General features: G+C 35.5%; 2 protein-coding genes across 3 annotated transcripts; one reads left to right on the top strand and one right to left on the bottom strand.

The window, feature by feature from the left end:
* The first annotated feature begins 3,261 nt into the window (after window positions 1-3,261).
* LOC147389979 (cytochrome b5-like) lies at window positions 3,262-7,313 on the top strand. Its single transcript, XM_086417937.1, has 4 exons — window positions 3,262-3,480; window positions 3,607-3,697; window positions 6,559-6,625; window positions 6,765-7,313. Exons 2-4 carry the CDS (start codon window positions 3,620-3,622, stop codon window positions 7,013-7,015), a joined length of 396 nt encoding a protein of 131 aa, XP_086274063.1. The 5' UTR covers window positions 3,262-3,480; window positions 3,607-3,619; the 3' UTR covers window positions 7,016-7,313.
* Window positions 7,034-13,280, bottom strand: LOC147389978 (rab GTPase-activating protein 22-like). Of its 2 annotated transcripts, none has more exons than XM_086417935.1 (5): window positions 12,985-13,280; window positions 11,513-11,648; window positions 11,314-11,363; window positions 9,601-9,654; window positions 7,034-9,382 (listed from the first exon to the last, which is right to left on the bottom strand). In XM_086417935.1, the coding sequence occupies exons 1-5, from the start codon at window positions 13,233-13,235 to the stop codon at window positions 8,119-8,121; spliced, it is 1,755 nt and encodes a 584-aa protein (XP_086274061.1). In that variant the 5' UTR covers window positions 13,236-13,280; the 3' UTR covers window positions 7,034-8,118. The 2 variants fall into 2 exon arrangements, with proteins under 2 accessions (XP_086274061.1, XP_086274062.1); XM_086417936.1 differs by lacking the exon at window positions 12,985-13,280 and adding an exon at window positions 12,776-12,950.
* Between the last annotated feature and the right edge of the window lie 862 nt (window positions 13,281-14,142).

Raw genomic sequence — 14,142 nt, 5'->3', positions numbered from 1 at the left:
ATAGAATAGGGTGGTGGGAAAGTGGTCGGACTAGAGCCCTGTATGGATGTGATGTTTGGACAGATATCTTAAATAATAGCGATGATTTTAATAGAGGCATTAGTTTTAGAGTGGGCAAGGAAATGCGGTGCGATTCTGGGCAGATTGGTAGTGTGTAGATTTATCTCCATGGTGTTGTTTTCGTGCCATGTACTTTTTGACTACTATAAAGAACCAATCTGTGAAAAGAATGAATGGGGGACAAGGGGATAAAAATTCTTCGCTTGACATCCTTACCAACTTGTTTAGCTTTTTCAAGCTTGAGGAAATTTCGTCACTCATGACGAGAAAGACATTACACCTTGATAGGGCTTCATATGCTTGCCAAATCTTTTGATAGGGTCTTTCGATTTAACAAAGTCCCTTAGAGAGAACCTTTGGCCTTATGGTCTTATTGGAGATTTTTCACTAATCTTATGAATGGTCTACTTGAGTCCATGAATTATCTCAATGATTAGTCTTGGCTGAGGAGAATTTTTGGCTTGATAGTCTTATTGGAGATTTATGCTTGATCTTCTCTGAGTGCATAAAGTATCTCAATGATTTGTCTTGGCAGGGGAGAACCTTTGGCTCGATGGTGTTATTAGAGCTTTATTTTTTGCTTATTTTATAAATGATTGATCTTCTCAAGTGCATGAAGTATCTCAATGATTTGTCTTGGCAGGGGAGAACATTTGGCTTGCTGGTCTTATTGGAGATTTTTGGCTTATCTTATAAATTATATTACCAAGTCTATGAAGTATCTCAAAGATTTGTCTTGGCAATAGATAATTAGCTCATCAGAATGGATTTATATTAATTTTCACGAGTGATTTATAAGCATAAAACATGAGTCCGTTTTCTCTTCAGTAATCAACGGTGAATATGATTTTTAGTGTATGAGTCCATTAATATTGAAAAATCAATATTTTGATTTTAGTCAAAAATCGTGGTTTGTCAGTCCTTAGTGGTGGCCAAAGTCCAAATCTTCATCTGTGGCTCCGTCAAAATTTTAGAAAAATAAGAATATAATAATAATAATATATATTTTTATAATTAATATAATAATATGTGTGTTGAATAATTCCTGATATACAATTGAATTCAAAGTTAACTTAAAAAAACTAAATAAATAAAAAAATCTGAATACGACATTTGATGAAATGTTGGACAAATGGCAATAAATTCTCTTAAAGTTAGCTGCCAGTTTATATGTTTTACGAAAAAATAAAATATATTAGCGTTTTAAACGCGAAACAGATTAAAATAAGATCCACTATTCCACATACACCAACCACTCCTGCGTCGTCACGTGGTTGCCAACACACTAACTTGAATCTTGTTGTCTAGTGATTCTCCGTAACAATCCTTGGACTATGTGACACGTGTTGAGGTGTGGGAGGAGATTTCAATCCCTCACCATAGGATCTGACTGCCATGTTAAAGTCGTCCTTCCTAGCTACCTACCAAGATTATAAAAAACTACTCTTTAATTTGGTTAAATTACGATAACGCCCTATCCCATCAGATTTCTCAATTCTCAATAAGGGACTCCAAACCTTGATCATAGATGAAAAAAATAGAAAAAGATGAAAATAAAATTATGTTGGTTTTATTTTATTTTATTTTTCTTTTTTGCTTTTTAATAAAATTTTGAAAAGCAATAAAATTGTTTTTTTTTTCTTCATATTATTATAATAAATTTATTTGAAATGCAGTAATGAATTTATTCATGAATACTTTCATTATCTAAAATATTAATTAATATAGATTTGACTCAATCTTACCATCCGTTCTCTAATCATAACAGTCTATCTTGACAGATATAATTTTATTTTTTTTATTTTATATCATTATATATATATTATTTTAAATTGACTAACGTATTTATTTAAGGTTAATATTATAATAAACAAATTTATTTAATGTATATTTTGGTCAACAAGGACCGCCCTTCTCTAATCTATATAATATAAAATTATCTACATATAATTTTATAATTTAAAATTGAAAAATTACTAAAAGATGAATAAATATTTTCGAAAATTATGCAGTCCTGCATTTTAGTAAATAGTTGGACTATCCAGCATTTTAGGTGGAGGCCAAATTGTTGGGTTGTTAAAGCAAGATATTAAAACATTGGACAATCTAACATTTTAATCAATTAGAGGACAATTTTGGTAAGACAATGTATTTTAACATGTTAAAATGTTGTACAGTCCAACAAATTACTAAAATGCTAGATTGACTTAATTCATTTTTGATAATTAAAAATATATATATATATATATATATATATATATATATATATATATATATATATATATATATATATATATATATATATATATATATATATATATATTCTTTTTTATAAATATCATAATATTTAATCATATTTTAGTAAATTTTCTTTTAAAAATTTATTTAGAAAAATGACAGTCTCGACTCTCAAATGATAGTTAGGATTTGTATCCAATGCGTGTTAATTTCTAGAAGATTGGATGATCTCTAGGAAATCTTCATTTTTCACAAAAGGGTAACAATGATCATTTCGATGGAGAGCCTCAACTGTGGATTGAAGTTAAAAATTTCCTTTTTTTATTTTAAGAATAATAGTGAACGGACTCTAAAATACTCCAATCCACTCAACTGTTATGGAATGTGCATTGTACCATAGATTTTTTTCTTATTTATTTCAAAGAAAAATCAATGATTCAATGCACATTCCACGTCAATTGAGTGGATTTGAGTAACATTTTTTCAGTTAGTTTAAAATAACTCTTTATTTAATGTAAGTTTGAATTAACAATAATCACCATTTTTTATGTGGTTTTAGTATGGATTTGCGTCAACACTCAACTTTAATCACTGTTCTCCTTTTAGTCTTGAAGAGTCGTGCTGGAACTTATATCGCACTTCTTAACATGAAAGTGTATGAATACTTTTCATCGAAATCGTCAGAAATGCGATATGAGGTTCGGCTCAAGGTCACTTCAGCATTTTCTTTCTTATAATAGCGCTGGCGGTCAGGGCAGAGTATTTAAGTCAAAGTAAAATTTAATCCAAGTCAACTTTCCTAGGGACAATCTTGTAATTTTAACAAACTGTGGGCGCTACGACACATAGCACGCCAGAGCGGACTCTGATGTCCAATTCCGGATTTTTTTAACCTCAACCCAAGGTTGAGGATCTCCATCAAACTCACGGCTACGATAAGAGAAGATAGACGGATTTCCTAAAGATCAGTTTGTTTTTCTAGACATCAGTACAATATTTTACCGATATATATATATTTCTAGGAAATGTCAACTGTCTGTTTGATGGAGACCCTTAACTGTTAGTTGACGCTAGTGTGTTCTTTCCCATATATATTGGTGGTTTGTACTTTGTACTTTGTAATTTGTACTGAAGGGGTTGGCCGAAGATCTTCGCTTCTCATACAAATAACACTTCATCTATGTATGTAAAATTTCCATTTTTAATTTGTTTTGTGTTGTTTCAGATTTTTCTCTTGTTTTATATCTCCGAAGATAGATTTCGATTGGACAAGTTTTGGAAATTTTAATTTGGTGTTCGTTTGAGCAGCCAAGCAATAGAAATGGGCAAAATCCATAAGTTTGAGGAGGTCTCGAAGCACAATCAAACCAAGGATTGCTGGCTTATTATCTCTGGAAAGGTCAACTTTAATTCGTTTTTTCCCATTTGGTGTTTAATGGTTCTATCTTTTAACTACTGTGAAGTTTTGGGTTTTTTTTATTTTACCTTCGGTACTTAATCTCAAATCTCAAGATGTTAATTTTGGGAATTTGTATATTAATTGAGATTTGGGGCCTGTTTGGATAGCTATAATTTGCACACAAAGAATTGGTACATATGTTCTTGAGAAACATACATTAATACATACAGCTTAGCTTAGTTGGTAAAGTGTGGATGTTGATAGTGGTTTCGAAACTAATCCTCACTAGAGTCATTGAGCTCTCTAAAAAAAGGCTTACTGGTAAAAAATTAAAAATTAAAAATTTGTGAGATCTGTATTTTTTTTTTTTTTTTTTTTTATTTTAAATCTCTAATAACCGGGTGGGAACACCAAAACCTTCATTTTTTGGTAAAATCTGTGGGTTTTGATACCTTATATCTGTGGTCAAAACCCACCATGGATTACTGGTGGCAACACCTAAGGGCCTGTGTGGATTGACTTTTCTAAGTACTTCTGACTCTTGCGAGGAGTCAGAAGCACTTTAAAGGTGTTTGGATAAATAACTCTTGGAAAAAACTACTTTATTGTGGAGTCATTTTAGTGATTTTTCACGGAATACCGATAGTGCTATTTCTCTAAACTACTTTTGCGCGGAGCCACAAAACATTGTCAACATGACGGGATTGGGACAAGTATGTCCCTCATAAATTTTAAAAATTACAAACCTACCCTCAAAAAGGCAATTGAAATAATATTATATTATTATCCATTGATGTAGTGGTAACCTTTTGGTATAACATTTGGGACAAATATACCCCCCAAATTTTTTGAAAATTACAAGCATACCCTCAAAAATGCTATTGCAGTAATACTATATTACTATCCATTGATGTGGTGGTAGTTTTTTGGTGTAACATTCGGGACAAGTATGCCTCTCATAAATTTTGAAACTTACAAACATACCCTAAAAAATGCAATTAAATAATATTTTATTACCATCCATTGATGTGGTGGTTGCCTTTTAATGTAGCATTTGAATTTGGATTTCTAACTCCCCCAATTGCTCACTCAATGATTTATCCATGAGCGTTTCAACCATGATTGAAAGTTTCTTATTACAAGATTGATGTGAATAATTGCACACAAATCTACTATCCATTGATGTGGTGAAAGCATCTTCAAATTTTTAGTGGTTGTATATATTTGCTCACAATATCTTCTATTTGTTTATAATTGTTGGGTGTTTATATAAGTTTTTATGAATAAAAACAATAATTTTTATTTCTTTTGGAGCATAATTTGTTTAGTTATAATGTTAAAAATAGTAACTAATACTTATAAGAGCATTCAGATCATTTTAATAGAATCCAAAATAGTTTCCAAACACAAAACTCTATCAAAAGTACTTCTGACAGTACTTTTTAGAACCTGCATCCTAACACACAACAGTTATCCACTTCCTCTAGACAGTACTTCAAAAAGTACTTATGTTCTAAGTACTTCTGGCTCCTGTATCCACACGGGCCCTAAAATTTTAGGGCTTCGACCCATATCCCGGTTGACAAACTGCAAAGCGTCGTGAGTTCAAGTCTAGCATACCTTAACAAACTATATATAAAATAATTACAAGTGTTACTTTTGGTATAATTGAATATGTATCTATCTCCAATCGAGAGCTTGAGATCGCGTTGATCCCATGACTTGGGTACAAAATCTGTTAAACCCACCTTCACATTGACTACTAACTAACTCTTGCTTGCCTAGTAAAAGAGAAAAATGTATTGCTCTCCTCTTGAGAGCTTTTCTGGTCTTGGATGGAAATTACTTTCCATGATTTCCTGCCTTATTTATTTGATATTGAATAATATTTGAACAATATCATATCAAGTATTTGCAATTATATCTTGGATACTACCCAAAAGCTAGATTGGGTATTAAAGTATCTCAGCATCTTTTCTGTTCAGATATTTCCTGACCGCTGCCACCCTCAAATCCTTCCATTGAACTAGAATACGAAGTACAATTTTCTAATTGCATGGTCTGTCATTTCAAACCAAGATTTTGCTTTTACATGTTATCTTAAAATCTCAGTCTTAGGCCATTGGCAACTCCTTCCTCTTCATATAATTTGTTTTTGATTGTGTAATTCACATGTCAATTGTAAAAGCTTTTACTCATAGATTTAAAAAAAAAAAAATTATCGAACACTTTTTTCCAGGTTCCAAATGTTTCTGAACTAAGTTTGTAGGTTTTGTTAAGTTCGTGGAGGTGAAGGAAAGAGAAGTCTTTTCTTGAAAGTGTGGATTTGGATCGGGGATGAATGTATTATAGTTCATTTTTTGAATGCGTTCATGAATCCAACTCTCATATATTGTTTTGAGTATTATTTACGTTAGGCATTGAGGCCTCTTTCACCAATCCAAAAATAAAAATAATTGGGGTGTTAATTGGTTTTGAGGATACGAAATCAGAAACGATTGCCATGCTTTGGTGAATGTGTTGTTCAGTTGTATTTATTGCACCACATATATTACTGATCTAGTTTAACCCATCAGGTCTTCTAATTTCATCATATTGGAAGTGTTACTTTTGGTTGGCCTTCTCTTCTTTGAAAGGAAAAAGTGTGAATTATTTCACCAAAAGTGTAATTATTGAGTTGGGATGAGATTATAACATTGTAAATTCATTATTCATTGTGTATCATGATAGAGTTATAACGGGGAAATAGAATCCACGTTGCCAACCTCAGTAACTAGTATATGGCGTAGACAACTGTGGTGATCATTATTCATCAACTACTTTAACCATCAATTAATATTTATCTTGAATTACTGTCTCAGGTCTATGATGTAACCTCATTTATGGATGATCATCCTGGAGGTGACGAGGTGTTGCTAGCAGCGACTGGTAAACATTGTGATTATGCCTTTCTTTTACCCTGGTTTATATTCTTTGTCCTCCACATCATGGAGCTAATCATGCAAGTAATTCTGCATTCAACACATTATGTGAGATTGATTCATGAAGTCCATCTGAAATTTAACAGGAAAAGATGCAACGAATGACTTTGAAGATGTTGGCCACAGTGATACTGCTAGAGAGCTGATGAAGAAATACTGCATCGGTGAGATTGACACTTCAACTATTCCACTCAAACGTACATACAATCCACCTCAGCAAGTATCCTACGATCATGACAAATCTTCTGGGATTGTGATGAAGATTGTACAGTTTGTGGTACCCCTCTTGATCTTGGGTTTAGCCTTTGTCGTCCGACACTACACCCAAAAGGATTAGCCAAAGCATTCTTCTTTATCCATCCGGGTGAAGTTCATGGGTTCTCCAACAGTAGTAAATTAGTAGATGGAATAATTTGGGAGTGTTCTAGACCAATGTATTTTTGTTTTGTTAAGTATCTATTGCTACCTCATATTTGAGAATTCTGGTGGGGGAGACTTTCACTTCATAGCATATTCCATTAGAGGCTATTGTGGTTTTCAAGTTTCTTGTTGTATGTCTGCACCAATGAATGCTAATAACTGTCATTCAGCAATGCTATCATATGGGATAATAAAAGCAAGGCACTTCAAAAATTCATGTCAGTTGCAGCTTGACTACTAACATTGCTATTGTTCCTTTGAATTAGTTGTTTGTAATGAAAATTTTGCAGGTCACACAATCTTTTATACAATGAACAAACCACCACCTATTTATTCAAGATTTGGTGTTCTTGGCCAAATGTTAAGAGTATAAATAAATGTAGAGGATTGGACCTTGGCCATTTTGAATAATATAATTTCTACATGCACGAACTCTATTCCTCATGCCATCATGTCCAGATCCATGCGTAATGTTATTGTAAGTGTATTTATATCCGCATTCACCACCTCATCCACATTCGTTTCGGTCAGACCCTCCCTTGCTTTTGCTTTTTTAGAACCTTCTATTTGCATTAAACAACAATCTTCGGGCAACCCTTGAAGGCAAATAACCCAAAAGGGATTGAACCATGACTTGAGAATCCCAAAGCATCTCTCAATCTCATATACCCAAACTTCAGAAGCAAGAACCGACCTATTATGAATGGCTTTCAACTCATGAAAAGGAACCACTCAGGCTTCCCACAACTTGCAAAAACTACAACAGCCATCCCACTGTCAGCCCAGATCTTGTGCACAATAATATTGTCTTTTGAGATGTCACTTCTTATCTGTAGTATATGGACTTGATGAGATAGTTTTACAACCCAAAGTGAATCAATTTAGCATTTGCTATCATGAATGCTGATTACAAGTCGTTTGAAGAGACTTTGAAACCTTCCCCAGATAAAGAGGGAGTGCCAAAAAAAAAACAGAAAACAAGAATAAAGTGATAGAAGACATCCTGGGACTTTTAAACCTCTATACTTTGTCATGGAGAGTCACAACCAAATCATGGGAATCATCTAGAAGCTTCCATACATCCAGTTGCCCGGCCATGCTGTTGCACTCCCTTAAGATCTCATCCATGCTGCTATACTTCTCTATGATCTGTTTTCTACGCTGCAGTACACACGCCGCAATTGCATAAAGCAACAGGTCTTCAGTTGGTGGAGCTCTTTGCCTTATCCTCCCCCAAGCAGACTTGCTGATTCCAGCTCTGATCGCTGCCTGGTCAGCCCACATCACCTCCCACAGGCACAAAGTCTGCTCAAAGTTCAATTCCCTTCTGAACAGGACCACCACCATCCTGTAAACAAAGAAGCAGTCTTCAGCCTGGAGCATCTCAAGGTGCCTGTAGAGTTGGGAATCTTTCGACTTAATGATTTTGGACACAATGTTCAGCTGCCGCCTGATTCCCACTTCATCAAGCCTGAAATTGTGTCGGGCTTTCCTCATGAAACCCACAAAGCACCAGAACGCCTCATGATCCTCCTCTATCACTGCAATTATGGGAGAGAGTAAGTCACTCATTCCTTGACAGTACCCAATCTCAGGATCATAAATTGCATAGGCTTCAAGGATAGCAACCAAGCGAGCTGCATGGAATATCCTGCAGGGCTCCAGGTGGTCATAGTCCTTCAACCCGACGGTCTCAGCTGAATGCTGTGCCTTGGCCTCTGAAACAGAAGCCTGGGCCTGCGCAGGGGAGTATGCAACCCATTCTGCATTGGTTCGCACAGCATCAAGGCGGATGATCCTCTGCCATGTGTCAAAATCTTCAGCTTTGTGGGCTTTGGACTTGTCTTCTGTGTTGGAGGGAGACAAATCTTCCTTGGTGGACTTGTTAGGATCACTTTCTTCGCTCCTTTCCACGGCAGTGAAAGTCTGCATGCTCTTGGGTTCTTCAACAGAGTCTGAATCAGATGAAATTGTGTCAACAGAAGAGGCATCCACATGAGTGATTCCGCTCTGCTCTTCATCTTCTTCCACCAATGGGTTGGGAGCATGAGAGTCACCATCATGAATCAGGTGGTCAGACTCCTCGTACTCTTGGTCCCCTTGGTCGATGGAGAGGGACTCACTGGCACTAATCACATCTTCTGAGCCAAGAGAATCCTGGCCTTGGATTAAACTCCCACAGTCTCCGTTGCTGTTGGTCCCACTGTTTTTGTTCAACTTAAAGCTCTCGTCACTGCGCTTTAGGAGTTTCCTGCACTGCTTTCGCAGTTTCTCATATTCTTTTCTGTACCAAAAATAAATAGAAGCTCCATCCTTCAGATTACGAAGTATAATAAATATAGAAAAAATAGTTATAAAAAAAAAAAAAAAAAAAAACAAATAGTAAAATATGATTAGAAATAAAATGCTAAGAAAGAAAAGGTTTAACAAACCTACTCTTCTAACCAATAACATTGAATAGTAGATTCAGATAGGATGAAGCTCAGAGGTACTAGGCATTACCTCTTTTGAGTTCCGATGGAATCTCTTTCTTCTTTGGTACTGTTCAGGTCATATCTGTAGAACCAAGGTGACTCAAAATCAGAATACAGAGGGTATATTTAGAGTCCAAAGGCTCTTAAATAAATAGAACTAACACAAAGTATGCTGAGTGCAACTTTAATAGTGAAACCCATGGAAAAGGAATGCCAATAAAAAATTGACGGCCTGAAAATACCCTGATGTGACCATTTTCTTTACCCTGCTTCTATTATCCGCAAGGATAAGAAGATTGTGGAGGATGTCCAAAGGAATAGAAATTGAGGGTTAAAGTAGAGGTTTGAAATTATAAGGATGCATGGATGAGTGGAAAAACTAAAAAGATAAAATAAACTTAAAATGAAAAAAAAAAAAAAAAAGGAGTAACACTAATAGATGTTAAACTAAAGGGAAGTCAATTAAAATGGTTTGGTTGTGTACAATGAAAATTGATTACAACCCCATTTATAAGGAACGTGCAAGTTCAAGGTTCTAAAAGAACAAGAATAAAAAAACCAGAAAGATCATGGATTGATGCAATGGACTGGACATTAACACATTAGAGTTGTCTAAACTTCTCTATCTTCCCTCCTTTTGTTTTGCTAAATTTATTTGCATTAACTGATCTTTCCCTTTCACCCATATTGTGTTTTGTACCATTCCACTTCTAACTTGCAGAATTGAGAACACAACTCACACAATTACAGGGGCACTTTTTTTTTGCAGTCATATTCAAGTTTAAAAACCTTGAACCTCCTATAAAACACAAGCTACTACTCCATAGAAAAGATGAGATGGCTTGAATAAGATCCACTAAAGCAAACGGGTAAAATTTTAACAATGTGCAGATCACGTTTTTCACTCTCGTGCCAAAGATATGTTCAACTCTTCTCCTACAAACCCAAATATCTAACAGCTCAGATGATTAGCCTACCGGTTAGAGCTACACTCCCACATCATTTAGATACTGAGGAAGATGTAAGATGTATAAGTATATGCTAAAGAAATCATCACCAAGAACTTCCATGACCATTGTAGCCACGTGGTTATTCATCTAGACCACTCAGGTTATAAGTTATGATTATAAGTATATCGAGATTGATTTCATCCTGAATTTGAATTCAACAGAGCACAACTGATAAAATGAGAAGGAATCCGCTCCTTGGTGTTTCACAGCATCATAGACAAAAACAATGAGACATGGGAAACAACATATGTTCCAAAGCTTCTAATTGAAGGCCATTAGCACAGAAAACTCTGTACGGATTAACATGGAGAATTGTGCTACTTCCATTATCTGTAACCATAAATAGCTTAACCTTGACAAAAATTGTTGAAGGGAATGTAGTGCAAGTTCATTCAATAACATAAACATAATTTTTGGAACTCAAATATCTTACTTCCCTTTAATCAAGGATCTTCATAAGTCTAATGGAACTAAGATCAAGAATCAGCCGTAGATTATAGAAATGCCAAATGGACATCATAGACATGATATCACCATCATCTACATCTTATCCCAATTACTGAGCCGGTAACATGAATTCTACTTTTTCATTTTTCATTTAACTCAATCATGTAGCTTATATGTTGTAAGCAAGCAAACTTGGCATGTATTCTAGGGATTCATATTGCAAGGTCCATCCACTCAAGTACATGAAAAAAATCCAAAAATCTACAGGAGCTGAAGATGCTTACACTCCAAGGAGGAATGGCCAAACCTCAGTCCTGATGCTTGGATCAACGCCCTGCATTTTAAAATAATAAGAATAAAATGTCAAATAACAGTTAAAAGTACAGACAACAGAATAGCTGAGTCAAAGGAACATTGGAAAGAAATGCACTGATAATATTTTGTGAAGTACAACATATAGTTCAACTGTAACAAATAACTCACTCCGCTGCGAACTTTTTTCAAAAACTTCACCCCACCATCACGAAACTTTCCATCTGGAGTAAATAGGTTTTTCCACTGCTGAGGGGAAAGGGCATTTTTTCTTCTCCTTAGAGACCATGGTGATTTAAGACTACCCCTGAAAATAAAGGAGAAAATTCAAAATCAATTTTCCAAACAAATAAGAAAGCTGATAATGGGTAATAAAACTTAATATACAAAGTTCAATATTTTATAAGGGAATAAAATCACCATCATAAGTGTCATATCCCCATCTATTTGAGTTGGCAACATTAATCATATTCTGCAATTCTGTCTCATCTATAGGGAATCAATGCTCAGCACAAACCTTAAGTAATACGATTAACTGCAGAATCTACCCGTGGTACACATGGTTTCAAAACTCGTTCGAGACCGAAACATATCGCCTGAGTTGTCTTGGTATCACCCAGCAACAAGACGGACGGAAGAGTCAATTTATGACGAGATTTAAAACCCACATTCATTTTTCTCATTGTTGAACAAGACGTCTCAAACATATCAGAAAACTCGTCCGAGACAACTCGGTTTCGTTCACTGACGAGACGAGACGTCAAAACGAGTTTTAAAATCATGGTGGTACATTCCTCAGTAAAGTGAAATAAAAACATACAGATTTCCATGACCATAAATGCATCTAATGTAGACAAATATTAAGTACATTTGTAAGGTAGACATAGGTAAATTATCCCATATTTCACGATAACATGCTCTAGGAACAACATGACTCCAAAGTACATGCCATTGAGCAGTGGAACACACGACAGAGAAGATTCGTCAAATACAGACTTTTCTTTTATTGGTGAAAGGGTGAATAACAGTTAAGACTTGAAATTTTGACACTTTGTGACGTTTTATAGACAACATATAGATCACCATCATCATGAAACTATCAAGATTCATAAGACTGCTAAAAATTTTACATGTAAAATTAAGTATTATAAAAAAGCCAACGAAATAAAGAAAACTCATCCATTAATTCACCAATCTCTGCCTAAAACTAAAAGCTTACCAAATTCACAACAATGAAAACCAAATTAAGCAACAAGAGGTATCAAAATCATGAAGAAACAACAGTTAAGTTGAGATAGATGCGGTGAAGACTCGAGATAGAACTATATCAAACACTTTGAGATCGGATCTGAAGTTGGGGAAAAAAATTAAAAAAGACAAGAATCGAAGAAAAAGAAAAATCAAGAAAGAATTGAGAGTGAAAGAGAGACTCACCGATCGGAGGAAACTAGGGAGGAGGCGGAGGAGGAGACGTGAAGAAGCGATGGTAAGTGAGTCCACGAAGGCGAAGATGGTGAAGAGGAGGAAGATGAGAGGGAGAAGTTGGATAAAGATGAACAAGTGTGAGTGCGTCTGAGAGTTGTCATTATTAATATACTTTCTAGGGTTTATTGAACAAGTGTGGTGAAATTTTCTTTTTTTACCGATGAGAGTAGACGAGGGTGACGGCCAAGGCGATGCCAGCCATGGCCGTCACTGCAACAGCCATTCCAACATTAGAAGGAGCCATCGTCGACCAGAAGCCTCCGCCGCGAACTCCGCCGCCTCCAAATAATACACTACCAATGCTCCCTTCCACCAATAAAACTCCTCTGCGACCATTACCACCGGACCAGAACATCGATTGCACCAACACCGCCACTGCGCTTATGCCCTTCTTCACCGTCACCACCATTACCAATGGAAACCCCAATTGGCTCTTTTTCCTCTCTCTCTCTCTCTCGCTCTCTCTCTCTCTCTCTCTCTCTCTCTCTCTCTCTAAAAATCTTCTTCGAAGTGGTGATAGTAAATCTCTCAACTTTTATCACCCTCGGGACGCGGGAGTGAGAAAGGGAGGGGACTCAGATGAATCGAAGACCTTAGACTTTAAGAGAACCAAGCCACGGCCACCTGACCCAGTGCATTTCACACCTCTTGAAAATCTTCAAAAGTGAATATTTGGAGGGGTGTCGTTAAAATGTGCCCTAAGGGCACACGTTATGATGCATGAAATACACCTCCACAATTTATTTTGCCACTACTAAAAAAAATTAATAAAAATTTAAAGACTGATCAAATTTCAAGAAAAAGAAAATAGAACTTTGTCTTTTTATGGGCACACTCGAACTTAACCCCCCTCTCCAGCACCTCTACGTCTTTTTCGATGAACCTCAAGCACACTGTCGATCATTCTTCTATCTTTTTCTTCCTATTCTCTTTCGTTGTACCTTTTTTTTTTCCTTTTTTTCTTCTCCTCTTCCTCCCCCGATCTCTCTCCCCTCGATCATTATCGGATTCGATGGAATCATTAATGGATGAGGAGGAGTGCAAGGAGTACCTTCTGACATGAAGTGCTCAAAATAATTTTTATTTTTATTTTTAAAAGTGCTCATAAAATACAAGGATTCTTAGAGTGTCAATAAGATTGCCCCTCCCAAAAAATATTCTTAATATTTTAGACGTCCCCCTTGAAATTTGATCATATACCCCATTAATAAAACTTAAACTATTTTTTCGTAATCCATCATCTTTTACATTTCACGAAACCCTCATCATTGTATAGGGTGATTTAGAGAGGCCCTATGGGTTTTGATGAATTTTTT

The sequence above is a fragment of the Akebia trifoliata genome, chromosome 12, assembly GCF_017979445.1.
Source record: "Akebia trifoliata isolate Shusen 1 chromosome 12, ASM1797944v1, whole genome shotgun sequence".
In the NCBI taxonomy this organism is placed as follows: domain Eukaryota; kingdom Viridiplantae; phylum Streptophyta; class Magnoliopsida; order Ranunculales; family Lardizabalaceae; genus Akebia; species Akebia trifoliata.
Note: the sequence above shows the minus strand (reverse complement) of the source record. Positions and strands in the feature narration are given on the sequence as shown.

Coding starts and splice junctions, on each gene's coding strand:
- LOC147389978 (XM_086417935.1), bottom strand. CDS start 13,235: ATGGTGGTGACGGTGAAGAAGGGCATAAGCGCAGTGGCGGTGTTGGTG. Junction 11,649..12,984: donor ACCCTCGTCTACTCTCATCG/GTAAAAAAAGAA, acceptor CTTTATTTTCAG/GGGTAGTCTTAAATCACCAT. Junction 9,655..11,313: donor TGGCCATTCCTCCTTGGAGT/GTAAGCATCTTC, acceptor TTGGTTCTACAG/ATATGACCTGAACAGTACCA.
- LOC147389979 (XM_086417937.1), top strand. CDS start 3,620: ATGGGCAAAATCCATAAGTTTGAGGAGGTCTCGAAGCACAATCAAACC. Junction 3,698..6,558: donor GGCTTATTATCTCTGGAAAG/GTCAACTTTAAT, acceptor TTACTGTCTCAG/GTCTATGATGTAACCTCATT. Junction 6,626..6,764: donor GGTGTTGCTAGCAGCGACTG/GTAAACATTGTG, acceptor GAAATTTAACAG/GAAAAGATGCAACGAATGAC.